Source organism: Salmo salar, chromosome ssa10, assembly GCF_905237065.1.
Source record: "Salmo salar chromosome ssa10, Ssal_v3.1, whole genome shotgun sequence".
Lineage (NCBI taxonomy): Eukaryota > Metazoa > Chordata > Actinopteri > Salmoniformes > Salmonidae > Salmo > Salmo salar.
The window spans coordinates 43068598-43081313 of NC_059451.1; the positions used below are offsets into that span (position 1 = coordinate 43068598).

The 12716-nt window shown below is 41.4% G+C and overlaps 1 protein-coding gene across 1 annotated transcript in view; it reads right to left on the reverse strand.

Annotated features, from left to right (window-relative positions):
* Positions 1–12716, reverse strand: part of LOC106560452 (collagen alpha-1(XXIV) chain) — a 199288-nt gene that overhangs the window by 57833 nt on the left and 128739 nt on the right. The window contains exons 31-32 of the mRNA XM_014123375.2: positions 11273–11317; positions 1217–1270 (exon numbers count right to left, since the gene is read on the reverse strand). Of these exons, the coding sequence (XP_013978850.2) occupies positions 1217–1270; positions 11273–11317 (99 nt within the window). The remainder of the gene's footprint in view (positions 1–1216; positions 1271–11272; positions 11318–12716) is intronic.

The window sequence follows — 12716 nt, forward strand, 5'->3', positions numbered from 1 at the left end:
TTCTAAATAATGTCATTTTAATAATGTTTACATATCTTACATTACTCATATCACATGTATATACTGTATTTTATACCATCTATCGCACCTTGCCTATGCCGCTCGGCCATCGCTCAGCCATATTCTTACATGTACATATTCTCATTCACCCCTTTAGATTTGTGTTTATTAGGTAGTTGGTGGGGAATTGTTAGATTACTTGTTAGATATTACTGCATTGTCGGAACTAGAAGCATAGGCATTTCGCTACACTCGCATTAACATCTGCTAACCGTGTGTATGTGACAAATAAAATGGGATTTGATTTGATGACTGTGGAGCTTTTTGAAATATATTTTTTGGACGTTCTTGATGCTCTCAAGGGGTCCACTGTTTTCCATGAAATATGAGAATTTGGAGACTAATGCTTGAGAGGGATAATGTGGGGGTTAAGTTTGTGTGAGTGTGTGCTTGTGTGCCTGTGTCTGCGTTTGTGTGTGTGTGCCTGTGTGTGTGCCTGTGTCTGCGTGTGTGTGTGTGTGTGTGCGTGTATTTGTCTGTGTGTGTGTTTGTCTGTGTGTGTGTGTGTGTGTTTGTGTGTGTGTGTGTGTGTGTGTGTCTGCGTGCCTGAGTGTGTGTGTGTCAGCATCAAAGCTGGAAACATTAGTCACACTCACATCCCATCAGCCACATGAAATCACACCGCTCTTTACAGCTTGCGTTTTACAGAGCCCTGGAACAACTGATTCAGGGTGTGGGAGTAATACCAGAGCTGATTAAATGATTAGAAATAAAAACATAAAAGGATGGCTGCCTTTACACAGGCAGCCCAATTCTAATACTTTTTTCACTAATTGGTCTTTTGACCAATTAGAAGAAAAAATATCAGAATTGGGCTGCCTGTCCCCAACAAAGTCCAAATGCCTCAGGAGGAAGAGAGGCTTAATCATTTTAATAATACATGTTCACCTCGCAGGGATAGTCTGTTTGACATTCATATACCACAGAACAAACACAGCCAAAGTGTCATAGGTAAGACCCAGAGTGTTCCCCTATCAGGTTGTGTGGTTAGGTCGGAAAACTCCTCGCCCTCATCACACTAAGAGAGGTCTTGAGGTGTATTCCTTTTAGGGAGTTTTCCTGCCCACTGTGTTGCTGCTTACACTTTAGGGGTCTAGGCAGGGTTCCTGTAAAGAACTTTGACAACTGTTTGATTGATTGGTTGGTCGATACTCACTGGTTCACCATGGGCACCCCTCTCTCCTGTGCTGCCAGCGATCCCAGCTTTCCCCTGAGAGAGAGACAGAGGTCAAAGTTCACCAACATAATATTACAGGCTGAACTTAACCAGACAGAGCCTACAAGAGACACTATCAATGGATCTGATTGGTCTGGAGAAACAAGTATATAAAACAGTAAGTCATGCAGAAAATAAAGTGTACATCTAATATTCCAGGAATGGAAAAATCCCCTTTGAGAAGTTGGGAAGGGACAAGCCTGTGAACTTGACCGATGAACTTGATCCATAGCATCCTGAACACAAACACTGAGGAAGCAGTTTCTGTTACAACTGGGGAAGGAAGCTATTGAATGTGGTGTATCAAGCATATCAAATTTGTATCAAAGGTATTACATCTGATCTGAAGTATTTGGTTGCTTTATTAATCTAGGATCAGTGTGATATTCTATGCACATCCGTTGTCTATCATGACTAACCCAGGCTCTGTTCCACAGGAGGAGACATACACAGCCTTTAGCCATCTCAAAAGGTCTTTGTCCCAGCAATGTATGTCACATCATTCACATCAACTTATGAAAATATTAAAGTGGAAAGTCATGATGTCAAAGTTAGGTCTATGTCTTAAAAGGTCCAGTGCAGTCAAAATTCAGTTTCTCATGTGCTCTGTATCATATTGTACAACAGCTTATGAAACTAACACTGTAAAAGTCTGAAAAGATTTGATCAGTGTTATTTCCTGCTGGTTGAAATTACAATCTACATAGGACCTTCTAATCAGAATGTTTAGCATGAGTGGAGTTCAGCCTGCCTGTTGACATCACCAGACATCAATTAAGTTAATAGACCGATAAAGTGAGTTCCAAACCTCTCTTCCAATAACAGCACTTTTATTATTTGACCATGCTGGTCATTTGAACCTCTTGGCCATGTTCTGTTATAATCTCCACACAGCACAGCCAGAAGAGGACAGGCCACCCCTCATAGTCTGGTTCCTCTCTAGGTTTCTTCCTAGGTTTTGGCCTTTCTAGGGAGTTTTCCCTAGCCACCATGCTTCTACATTTACATTATAGTCATTTAGCAGACACTCTTATCCAGAGCAACTTACAGTAGTAAATGCATACACTTAATACATTTTTTCCATACTGGTCCCCCATGGGAATCAAACCCACAACCCTGGCATTGCAAACACCATGCTCTACCAACTGAGCCACACAGGACTACATCTACACCTGCATTGCTTGCTGTTTGGGGTTTTAGGCTGGGTTTCTGTACAGCACTTTGAGATATCAACCGATCTAAGAAGGGCTATATAAATACATTTGATTTGACCATAGGGGGAGGCAGAGTAAAGGCTGTTTAGGGGGTGGGGGGAATGACCATAGGGGGAGGCAGAATAAAGGCTGTTTAGGGGGTGGGGGGGAATGACCATAGGGGGAGGCAGAGTAAAGGCTGTTTAGGGGGTGGGGGGAATGACCATAGGGGGAGGCAGAGTAAAGGCTGTTTAGGGGGTGGGGGGAATGACCATAGGGGGAGGCAGAGTAAAGGCTGTTTAGGGGGTGGGGGGAATGACCATAGGGGGAGCAGCATGGCCATTGAGGGGGTGTGGATAAAAAAATAACAATTAGAATTTAAAAAACTAAAATATACATATTAACAACTGCAACAGTAATGAATGTTGTTGGGGTGGGGGCAGAGTAAAAGTCATTTGGGGGGTGTCCATAGGGGGAGTAGTAGGGGGCGTAGCAGGGGGGAGGGGGGAGCAGGTAGCTGACTAGTGGTGGCTTTTCAGCAGCCTGATGGTCTGAGCATAGAAACTATTGGCCAGTCTTCCAGTTTGCCATGATACTCCTGTACTTGTACTGTAAGGGACCTTTAAGTGGTCTACTATTTACAACCCCTGTTGTAATGGTAAGTATACAGCAGGGCTCTCCATCCTTGTTCCTGGAGAGCTACCCTCCTGTAGGTTCTCTCTCCATCCATGTTCCTGGAGAGCTACCCTCCTGTATGTTTTCTCTTCAACCGCTGTTGTAATGGTAAGTGTACATCACTACCCTAGATCACATAACACAATGACCAACTGAAATCTGTTTGTACAGCACAGAGCAAACAGATGAAAAAGGAACGGAGGAAAGATGGAGAGAACTGGTCATTCTCAGAACTCTTCTTACAAATGCCCTCAGAGAGAGAGAGGGCCGAAAACAGCAATAAATCATGAGTCCTTATAACATGGGAATACTTTTATTGAAACTGTAAATCAAAGCTCTGTGTGCACAAATGCTCCCATAATTTCTCAGCGGGAACTGAAAGGAACATCCAGGCTGAAAGATGGTGGCGGTTAAGAAAGCCATTATTCAATGACACTATCATAAAGTGCATGCTGTCATTTAAGGAAGATGATATGAAAGAGCAGATGACTTCAGAGCTTTGCTTTGTCACTCTGTCCCTCAAAGATGTATTTTTCAACACTGAACACAAGATGGCACTGTGGCTCTAGAGGTGACTGGGGAGAAGATTGAGTTCCTCTACGCTGCCTGTCAGATCTTTGTTAGCTTTAATAGTTTCCTCACGGCAGTAAACGTACTGTTATTTACTGGAGTAAACATAATGTTAGTTACTGGAGTAAGCATACTGTTAGTTACTGGAGTAAGCAGACGGTTAGTTACTGGAGTAAGCATACTGTTAGTTATTGGAGTAAACATACTGTTAGTTACTGGAGTAAACATACTGTTAGTTACTGGAGTAAACATACTGTTAGTTACTGGAGTAAGCATACTGTTAGTTACTGGAGTAAACATACTGTTAGTTACAGGAGTAAACATACTGTTAGTTACTGGAGTAAACATACTGTTAGTTACTGGAGTAAGCATACTGTTAGTTACTGGAGTAAACATACTGTTAGTTACTGGAGTAGGCATACTGTTAGTTATTGGAGTAAGCATACTGTTAGTTATTGGAGTAAGCATACTGTTAGTTACTGGAGTAAGCATACTGTTAGTTACTGGAGTAAGCATACTGTTAGTTACTGGAGTAAGCATACTGTTAGTTATTGGAGTAAGCATACTGTTAGTTACTGGTGTAAACATACTGTTAGTTACTGGAGTAAGCATACTGTTAGTTATTGGAGTAAGCATACTGTTAGTTACAGGAGTAAACATACTGTTAGTTACTGGAGTAAGCATACTGTTAGTTACTGGAGTAAGCATACTGTTAGTTACTGGAGTAAGCATACTGTTAGTTACTGGAGTAAGCATACTGTTAGTTACTGGAGTAAGCATACTGTTAGTTACTGGAGTAAGCATACTGTTAGTTACTGGAGTAAACATACTGTTAGTTACTGGAGTAAACATACTGTTAGTTACTGGAGTAAGCATACTGTTAGTTACTGGAGTAAAGCATACTGTTAGTTACTGGAGTAAGCATACTGTTAGTTACTGGAGTAAACATACTGTTAGTTACTGGAGTAAGCATACTGTTAGTTACTGGAGTAAGCATACTGTTAGTAATTGGAGTAAACATACTGTTAGTTACTGGAGTAAGCATACTGTTAGTTATTGGAGTAAACATACTGTTAGTTACTGGAGTAAACATACTGTTAGTTACTGGAGTAAGCATACTGTTAGTTACTGGAGTAAGCATACTGTTAGTTACTGGAGTAAGCATACTGTTAGTTACTGGAGTAAGCATACTGTTAGTTACTGGAGTAAACATACTGTTAGTTACTGGAGTAAGCATAGTGTTAGTTATTGGAGTAAACGTACTGTTAGTTACAGGAGTAAGCATACTGTTAGTTACTGGAGTAAGCATACTGTTAGTTATTGGAGTAAACGTACTGTTAGTTACAGGAGTAAACATACTGTTAGTTACTGGAGTAAACGTACTGTTAGTTACTGGAGTAAACCCCACTCTAAAAGCCCACTCTGCAGCACCCAACTCTAAAAGCACACTCTTCTATAGATCAATGTACAGTAGAGATGTCTGATGGGGATTTCATGGTCTCACCATGTTATACAAGTGGGGAGTTCCAGCTGCATTATTGTGTGTTTTACTGCTCATGAGAAATTACCTGTTATAAACCAGGTGGTTCGATCCCTGAATGCTGATTGTCTGACAGCCGTGGTATATCAGACCGTATACTACGGGTATGACAAAACATTTATTTTGACTGCTGTAATTACATTGGCAACTCGTTTATAATAGAAATAAGGCACCTCAGGGGTTTGCGTTATATGACCAATATACCATGGCTAAGGCCTGTATCCAGGCACTCCGCGTTGCGTCGTGCCTAAGAACAGCCCTTAGCCATGGTATATTGGCCATATACCACACCCCCTTGGGCCTTATTGCTTAATTATAACACCGCAACAACACCCATTCATTCCCCTGATACACACAAACTGACCTGTTTGAACATAGACGTTGCTCTATGCAAATGACAAATGATGGCATTTAGATGCTGAGCAGGACAGGTCGCTGCTAGTGTGTGTGTGTGTGTGTGTGTGTGTGTGTGTGTGTGTGTGTGTGTGTGTGTGTGTGTGTGTGTGTGTGTGTGTGTGTGGGGGGGGGGGTCTGACTTAACAGAGCTGAAAATAGGTAATTTATCAAACCAAACAAGCAAGCCAAGCATCTGTGAATGGATCCAAGAGTCATTGAGCATGCATCAGGCTCTACCAGGCAATCTCTAGTTAGGGATCATCATGTCTGGCTAGCCACAGATACACAGAGATGCAGAGAGAAATGTTTGTACTGGGCTAACAGCAGCCAACACTATGAATTGTGTGCAGCTCACTTGATAATAATAAGCACTTTTGTCTGTATGTTTCTTTAATCACATTTCCCATCAGTAGGGAATCATTTTATCCTTCAGTGGTTATATCACAACACTGCAATCCATCATTAACTAAGTAGAAAAGCAGATATTTTCCCCCGTAGTGAAGACTGTTACAACATTGAAAACATCCCAGTCTCAGTTTAACGCCGCCAGGAACACAAGGGGATAGAAGCACACACCAGCCAGAAGGTCATGATACTACGGAACAGGCCATTGACGTCACCAGACCCGGGCTTTCGTGGCTATAGCCCCGAATGATTTTGTCCCAGCCCTGAGTCTTTTGCCCTGCTGGGATGGTGTAAAACAAGCTAGGCTACACCGCAATGAATACTCCAAACATGGGCCCTGGCCTGCTTTTTCAGTGCTGCCTAAAACCAGCATTTCTGTGTACGGTGGCACTTTAGAAGGTGAAGTCAAAGTGGTTCACCAAAGTCATTTTTAATTCGTCCCCAAAAATGATATTCCACCACATGCGGGCGACTTTTCATTCTCTGAGGGAGAGAACACAAAGATGAGAAGGAGAATTGAGTTAAACTTTGTTAGCTTGCTATTACTATAGCACATTTTGTTAGCCCATGATGATGTTATTCAGAGTTATTGACCTCACAGTAAGCCAGATTTGAGTAACTTACATTTCAACATATTGACTCAAAAGCTGCACTGACAGATAATGTTAAGCTAACTAACTAACTAACTAACTAACTAACTGACTACTGACTGACTGACTGACTAACTAACTAATGTGAGGGACTACTCAGTCTAGCTAGCAGATTTCATGAGCAGGGTTTTGACAGTACAGTTACTGATTAGATATCTGGACACTGAATGAAACTGCTGGACCTCTGTTCACCACCCGACAAAGTATCACTAACTAACCAATTACTGTCTAATCAAGTATTGTCCAAATATGCAAAACATTGCTAATAAAGTTAGCTAGCTAACATGAAGATTGTGAAATGTCAGAATAATAGTAGAGAGAATGGTTTATTTCAGCTTTTATTTCATTCATCACATTCCCAGTGGGTCAGAAGTTTACATACACTCAATTAGTATTTGGTAGCATTGCCTTTAAATTGTTTAACTTGGGTCAAGCATTTCGTGTAGCCTTCCACAAGCTTCCCACAATAAATTGGGTGAATTTTGGCCCATTCCCCCTGACAGAGCTGGTGTAACTGAGTCAGGTTTGTAGGCCTCCTTGCTCGCACACGCTTTTTCAGTTCTGGCCACAAATGTTCTATGGGATTGAGGTCAGGGCTTTGTGATGGCCACTCCAATACCTTGACTTTATTGTCCTAAAGCCATTTTGCCACAACTTTGGAAGTATGCTTGGGGTCATTGTCCATTTGGAAGACCCATTTGCAACCAAGCTTTAACTTCCTGACTGATGCCTTGAGATGTTGCTTCAATATATCCACATCATTTTCCTCCCACATGATGCCATCTATTTTGTGAAGCGCACCAGTCCCTCCTGCAGCAAATCACCCCCACAACATGATGCTGCCACCCCCGTGCTTCACGGTTGGGATGGTGTTCTTCAGCTTGCAAGCCTCCCCCTTTTTCCTCCAAACATAACGATGGTCATTATGGCCAAACTTTTCTATTTTTGTTTCATCAGACCAGAGGACATTTCTCCAAAAAAGTATGATCTTTGTCCCCATGTGCAGTTGCAAACCGTAGTCTGGCTTTTTTTATGGCGGTTTTTGAGCAGTGGCTTCTTCCTTGCTGAGCGGCCTTTCAGGTTATGTCGATATAGGACTCGTTTTTACTGTGGATATAGATACTTTTGTACCTGTTTCCTCCAGCATCTTCACAAGGTCCTTTGCTGTTGTTCTGGGATTGATTTGCACTTTTCGCACCAAAGTAGGTTCATCTCTAGGAGACAGAACGCGTCTCCTTCCTGAGCGGTATGATGGCTATGTGGTCCCATGGTGTTTATACTTGCGTACTATTGTTAGTACAGATGGACAAGGTACCTTCAGGCATTTGGCTGATTTCTTTTGGTTTTCCCATGATGTCAAGCAAAGAGGGACTGAGTTTGAAGGTGGGCCTTGAAATACATCCACAGGTACACCTCCAGTTGACTCAAATGATGTCAATTAGCATTTCAGAAGCTTCTAAAGCCATGACATCATTTTCTGGAATTTTCCAAGCTGTTTAAAGGCACAGTCAACTGAGTGTATGTAAACGTCTGACCCACTGGAATTGTGATACAGTGAATTATAAGTGAAATAATGTCTGTAAACAATTGTTGGAAAAATGACTTGTGTTATGCACAAAGTAGATGTCCTAACCGACTTGCCAAAACTATAGTTTGTTAACAGGAAATTTGGGGAGTGGTTGAAAAACTAGTTTTAATGACGCCAACCTAAGTGTATGTACACTTCCGACTTCAACTGTAGCTATCTGTTGAAAAACAAAGCTGGATAGTTGAGTAATTTTTTTCCAATTTATAGAAGATGGACATACGGAATTGAAGATGCAGCTCAGTAAACACAGAGACGGTTGTTGTATTTGCAGGAGTAAGTGAATACATTGTGAGTGTGTGTGTGTGTGAGTCTACAATATAATTATTTAGCATCTAGCTACATAGATGGGTTGGCTGACAACGTCACGAAAACGAGCAAGAATGACACTGCCATGTGGGGAATAATCCATGGCTTATTTCAGCATGTTTCATGAAGTTATTAATACCATGTCTTGTTTTGAGGTGTTTTGACTGATTTCATGACAATGCAAATACGGCAAACATTCGCCGGCTAGCTAACCAATAACTCTAACAATGTTTTTGAAACAACAAGTGGTCATTGTGCAAATGTATTTGTTTTCAATAAACATTGGAGACTAAATAAAGCTTACATGTTAACAATTGAAGCCAACCTCATCTGTTTTGCCCCATGGCTGCACGCATTTCGATTTTGTTGCTAAAGCAACAGAGAGAACACAGGTATTGTGGTTTGTGAAGGGTAAGACATTTTAATGTTAATCAGGTTTAATATTGAGTGAAAAAATTCAGGTAAACATTATTTGCCTGTTGTTCATGTTGTGTATGTGTGCATATATTGCTTCTCTGTGTGTTTGTCTGTTCAGGATACTCCATATTGCTACGGCACTGATACTATGCCGTCTGTGTAATAATATAGGAGATCCAGGGAAGCAGAACTGCAGACAGCAAGGAAGAGAGGTTAGCAGACAGGACAGAGTGAACACAGAGAGAGGTTACCAGGCAGGACAGAGAGAGAACATAGAGAGGGGAGGCCCACACAATACAAACATGGCATATTCCTCTCAAGCCAGAGAAGGTAGTCCTTGCTAAACATTACCTCTCAAAAAAAGAAAGATACCACTTTTGACATGTCCTGTGTGTATAAATTGTTAGACCCTGATATGTTCCCATCACTGAAGGCAATCATACAGGCCGCTCTGACCATCCCAGTTAGCATTTGTGAGACATCTTTCAGTGCATTAATTAAGACATCTACATACCTGGCTTAGAAGCCCAATGACCCAAGATAGATTGCATCATAACAATTGACAAAGATATACATACTAACTCTTTGGGAAAGAGTGAAGTCATAGACAGGTTTGCACCTACAGTTTAATTTTGTATAATTTCTAATCTTTATGGATGGACTAACATCCTAGTACTGTGTAATATAACTCGCAAACACTGTGAATCTTTATTTGGAGAAAGGATTGTATGCTGGTACATGTGTGTAAAATTGTGAAGTGTTGTTTCTACAGGGCTGTTCGAGGGGGTGTATTTGTTTTTGTGTAATTAATTAGGTAGAAGTATTGTCCTGTAGCTAATTGACCTTGGAATTTGTGATTTATTACCACAAATATTATAAAATCATGATTTTCAAGCGTGTTTGGTGCCTGCGTTTTAACACATTATCTGCAAAAGTTGTGTCATTTACGCAGTTCCAACATAATCCAAAGGATGGCAGCCTAAAATCCCAATCCTGCTATACTGCACATAACTAGAATTTGCGCGCTGCATGACTAGCTCACATTAGTTAGCAGTAACGTGACCATCATCAACTTTTTTTGTTGCCAATCAAATATTGGACATGGTTTCTGAAAACATTGCAATAAAATTAAAAATACTTTTCCCAACAATTTTTCTTAATGGAAAATTACGATATAGTTATGCACTTCATTTGCACATGCTAATAGATTTAAAAAATATATTATTGACACCATATTCCATGGGTTTACTGACCACTATCCATTGAATTAATATTAAGAAGTGTTAATTATTTGGAATCAGGAGGGAACAGCACATGGAAGAAAGCAGTGAGATATGCAACAAAGCGTTATGTTTCTGCAAAATGTTCACTGCTAGCTTGTGAGGAGCTTCATTTCGGTACTCTACTAAATGTAGGTAAAACTAAGTATATGTTATTCTCTAGAGCGCATAAAAATAACTCTGATTTAAGATATGTGCCTGCACACACACACACACACACACACACACACACACACACACACACACACACACACACACACACACACACACACACACACACACACACACACACACACACACACACACACACACACACACAATATCAATCTAGGCTATTTTAATGGATGAAATTAGTATTTTATACACCACCTTTAAATGGGGGACTATATTACAGGTAGAAATTTGAAGCTGTGGTGGAAATCATTTTAATCGGGGCCTATATTACAGGTAGAAAACTGTGGTGGAAATGATTGTAATGGGACCTACAGTATATTACAAGTAGAAAGAAGTGGTGGAAATTCTTTATAGGGCCAGGATTATTTTACAGGTAGAAATCTGTGGTGGAAATTATTTTAATGGGGGACTATATTTCAGGTAGAAAGCTGTGGTGGAAGTTCTTTATAGGGCTGGGACTGTATTACAGGTAGAAATCTGTGGTGGAAATAATTTATAGGGCAAGGATTATATTACAGGTAGAAAGCTGTGGTGGAAATAATTGTAATGGGTGCATATATTACAGGTAGAAAGTGTGGTGGAAATAATTGTAATGGGAGCCTATATAACAGGTAGAAAACTGTGGTCAAAATTCTTTATAGGGCGGGACTTTTAATACATAGTCTCATGTAGCTCTGGTGTTGGTCTCTTTACCTCATGTCAATCAAACCTGTCAATCAAACAGGTCAACCAAACCTGTCAATCAAACCTGTCAAAGTAATGGCGATACAGTGTGTAGGTGAATGTAATGTAAGGTACTCACAGCTTTCCCTGGTAGGCCTCTCTCCCCTGGACCGCCAGCTTTACCCTGCAAGAGGAAAGGCATGGAATAGATGGTTGAGTCCCAACAATTCAGGGGTGGGAAACTCCAGTCCTCAGGGGCCTGATTGGTGTCACAATGTTTCTCCAGCCCTAGCAAACACAGCTGATAAATCAAATTGCGTTCTAACCTAAAGATCATGATTAGTTGATTATTTGAGTCAGGTGTGTTAGCTGGGGTTGGGGAAAAACTGCAACACCAATCAGGCCCCCGAGGACTGGAATTGCCCACCCCTGCCGGGATAATTGCATGATGAGTGTACCAGTTATACAGTACCGTCCCTAGTGGACTACGTGCACTAGTTCGTATTACAGATGTAGGATCTTAATTTGATCACCACATTGCAGGAGAACTTACCTGCAGTGCCGCACATTTAAAACTTGTAGTATATTTGAGGTTTTAAAAGGCTTCTGAAGTTTGTAATTTCCTCTGAAATTTCAGACTTGATTTTCCCTTTACGAAAAATGTATCAACCCTTACAAAAATGTAAATGTATTATACTGAACAAAAATATAAACGCAACATGCAACAATTTCAAATATTTTACTGAGTTACAGTTCCTATAAGGAAATTTGTCAATTGAAATAAATTCAGTAGGCCCTAATCTATGGGCGTGGATCAGAAAACCAGTCAGTATCTGGTGTTACCACCACTTGCCTCATGCAGCGCGACACATTTCCTTCACCTAGAGTTGATCAGGCTGTTGATTGTGGCCTGTGGAACATTGTTCCACTCCTGTGCGAAGTTGCTGGATATTGGCGGGAACTGGAACACTGTCGTACACGTCGATCCAGAGCATCCCACACATGCTCAATGGGTGACATGTCTGGTGAGTATGCATTCCATGGAAGAACTGGGACATTTTCAGCTTACAGGAATTGTGTACAGATCCTTGCGACATGGAGCCTTGCTTTATCATGCTGAAACATGAGGTGATGTCGGCGGATGAATGGCACAACAAAGGGCCTCAGGATAAAATGCAATTGTGTTTGTTGTCCGTAGCTTATGCCTGCCCATACCAAAACCCCACTGCCACCATGGGGCACTCTGTTCACAACGTTGACATCAGCAAACCGCTTGCGCACAGGACACCATACACGCAGTCTGCCATCTGCCATCTGCCCGGACAGTTGAAACCGGGATTCATCTGTGAAGAGCACACTTCTTCAGCGTGCCAGTGGCCATCGAAGGTGAGGATTTTCCCACTGAAGTTGGTTACTACGCCGAACTGCAGTCAGGTCAAGACCTGGTGAGGATGACGAACACAAGCAGAAATTCTTCGGTTGCGCAAACCCACAGTTTCATCAGCTGTCCGGGTGGCTGGGATCAGACGATCCCACAGGTGAAGAAGCCGGATGTGGAGGTCCAAGGCTGGCGTGGTTACACG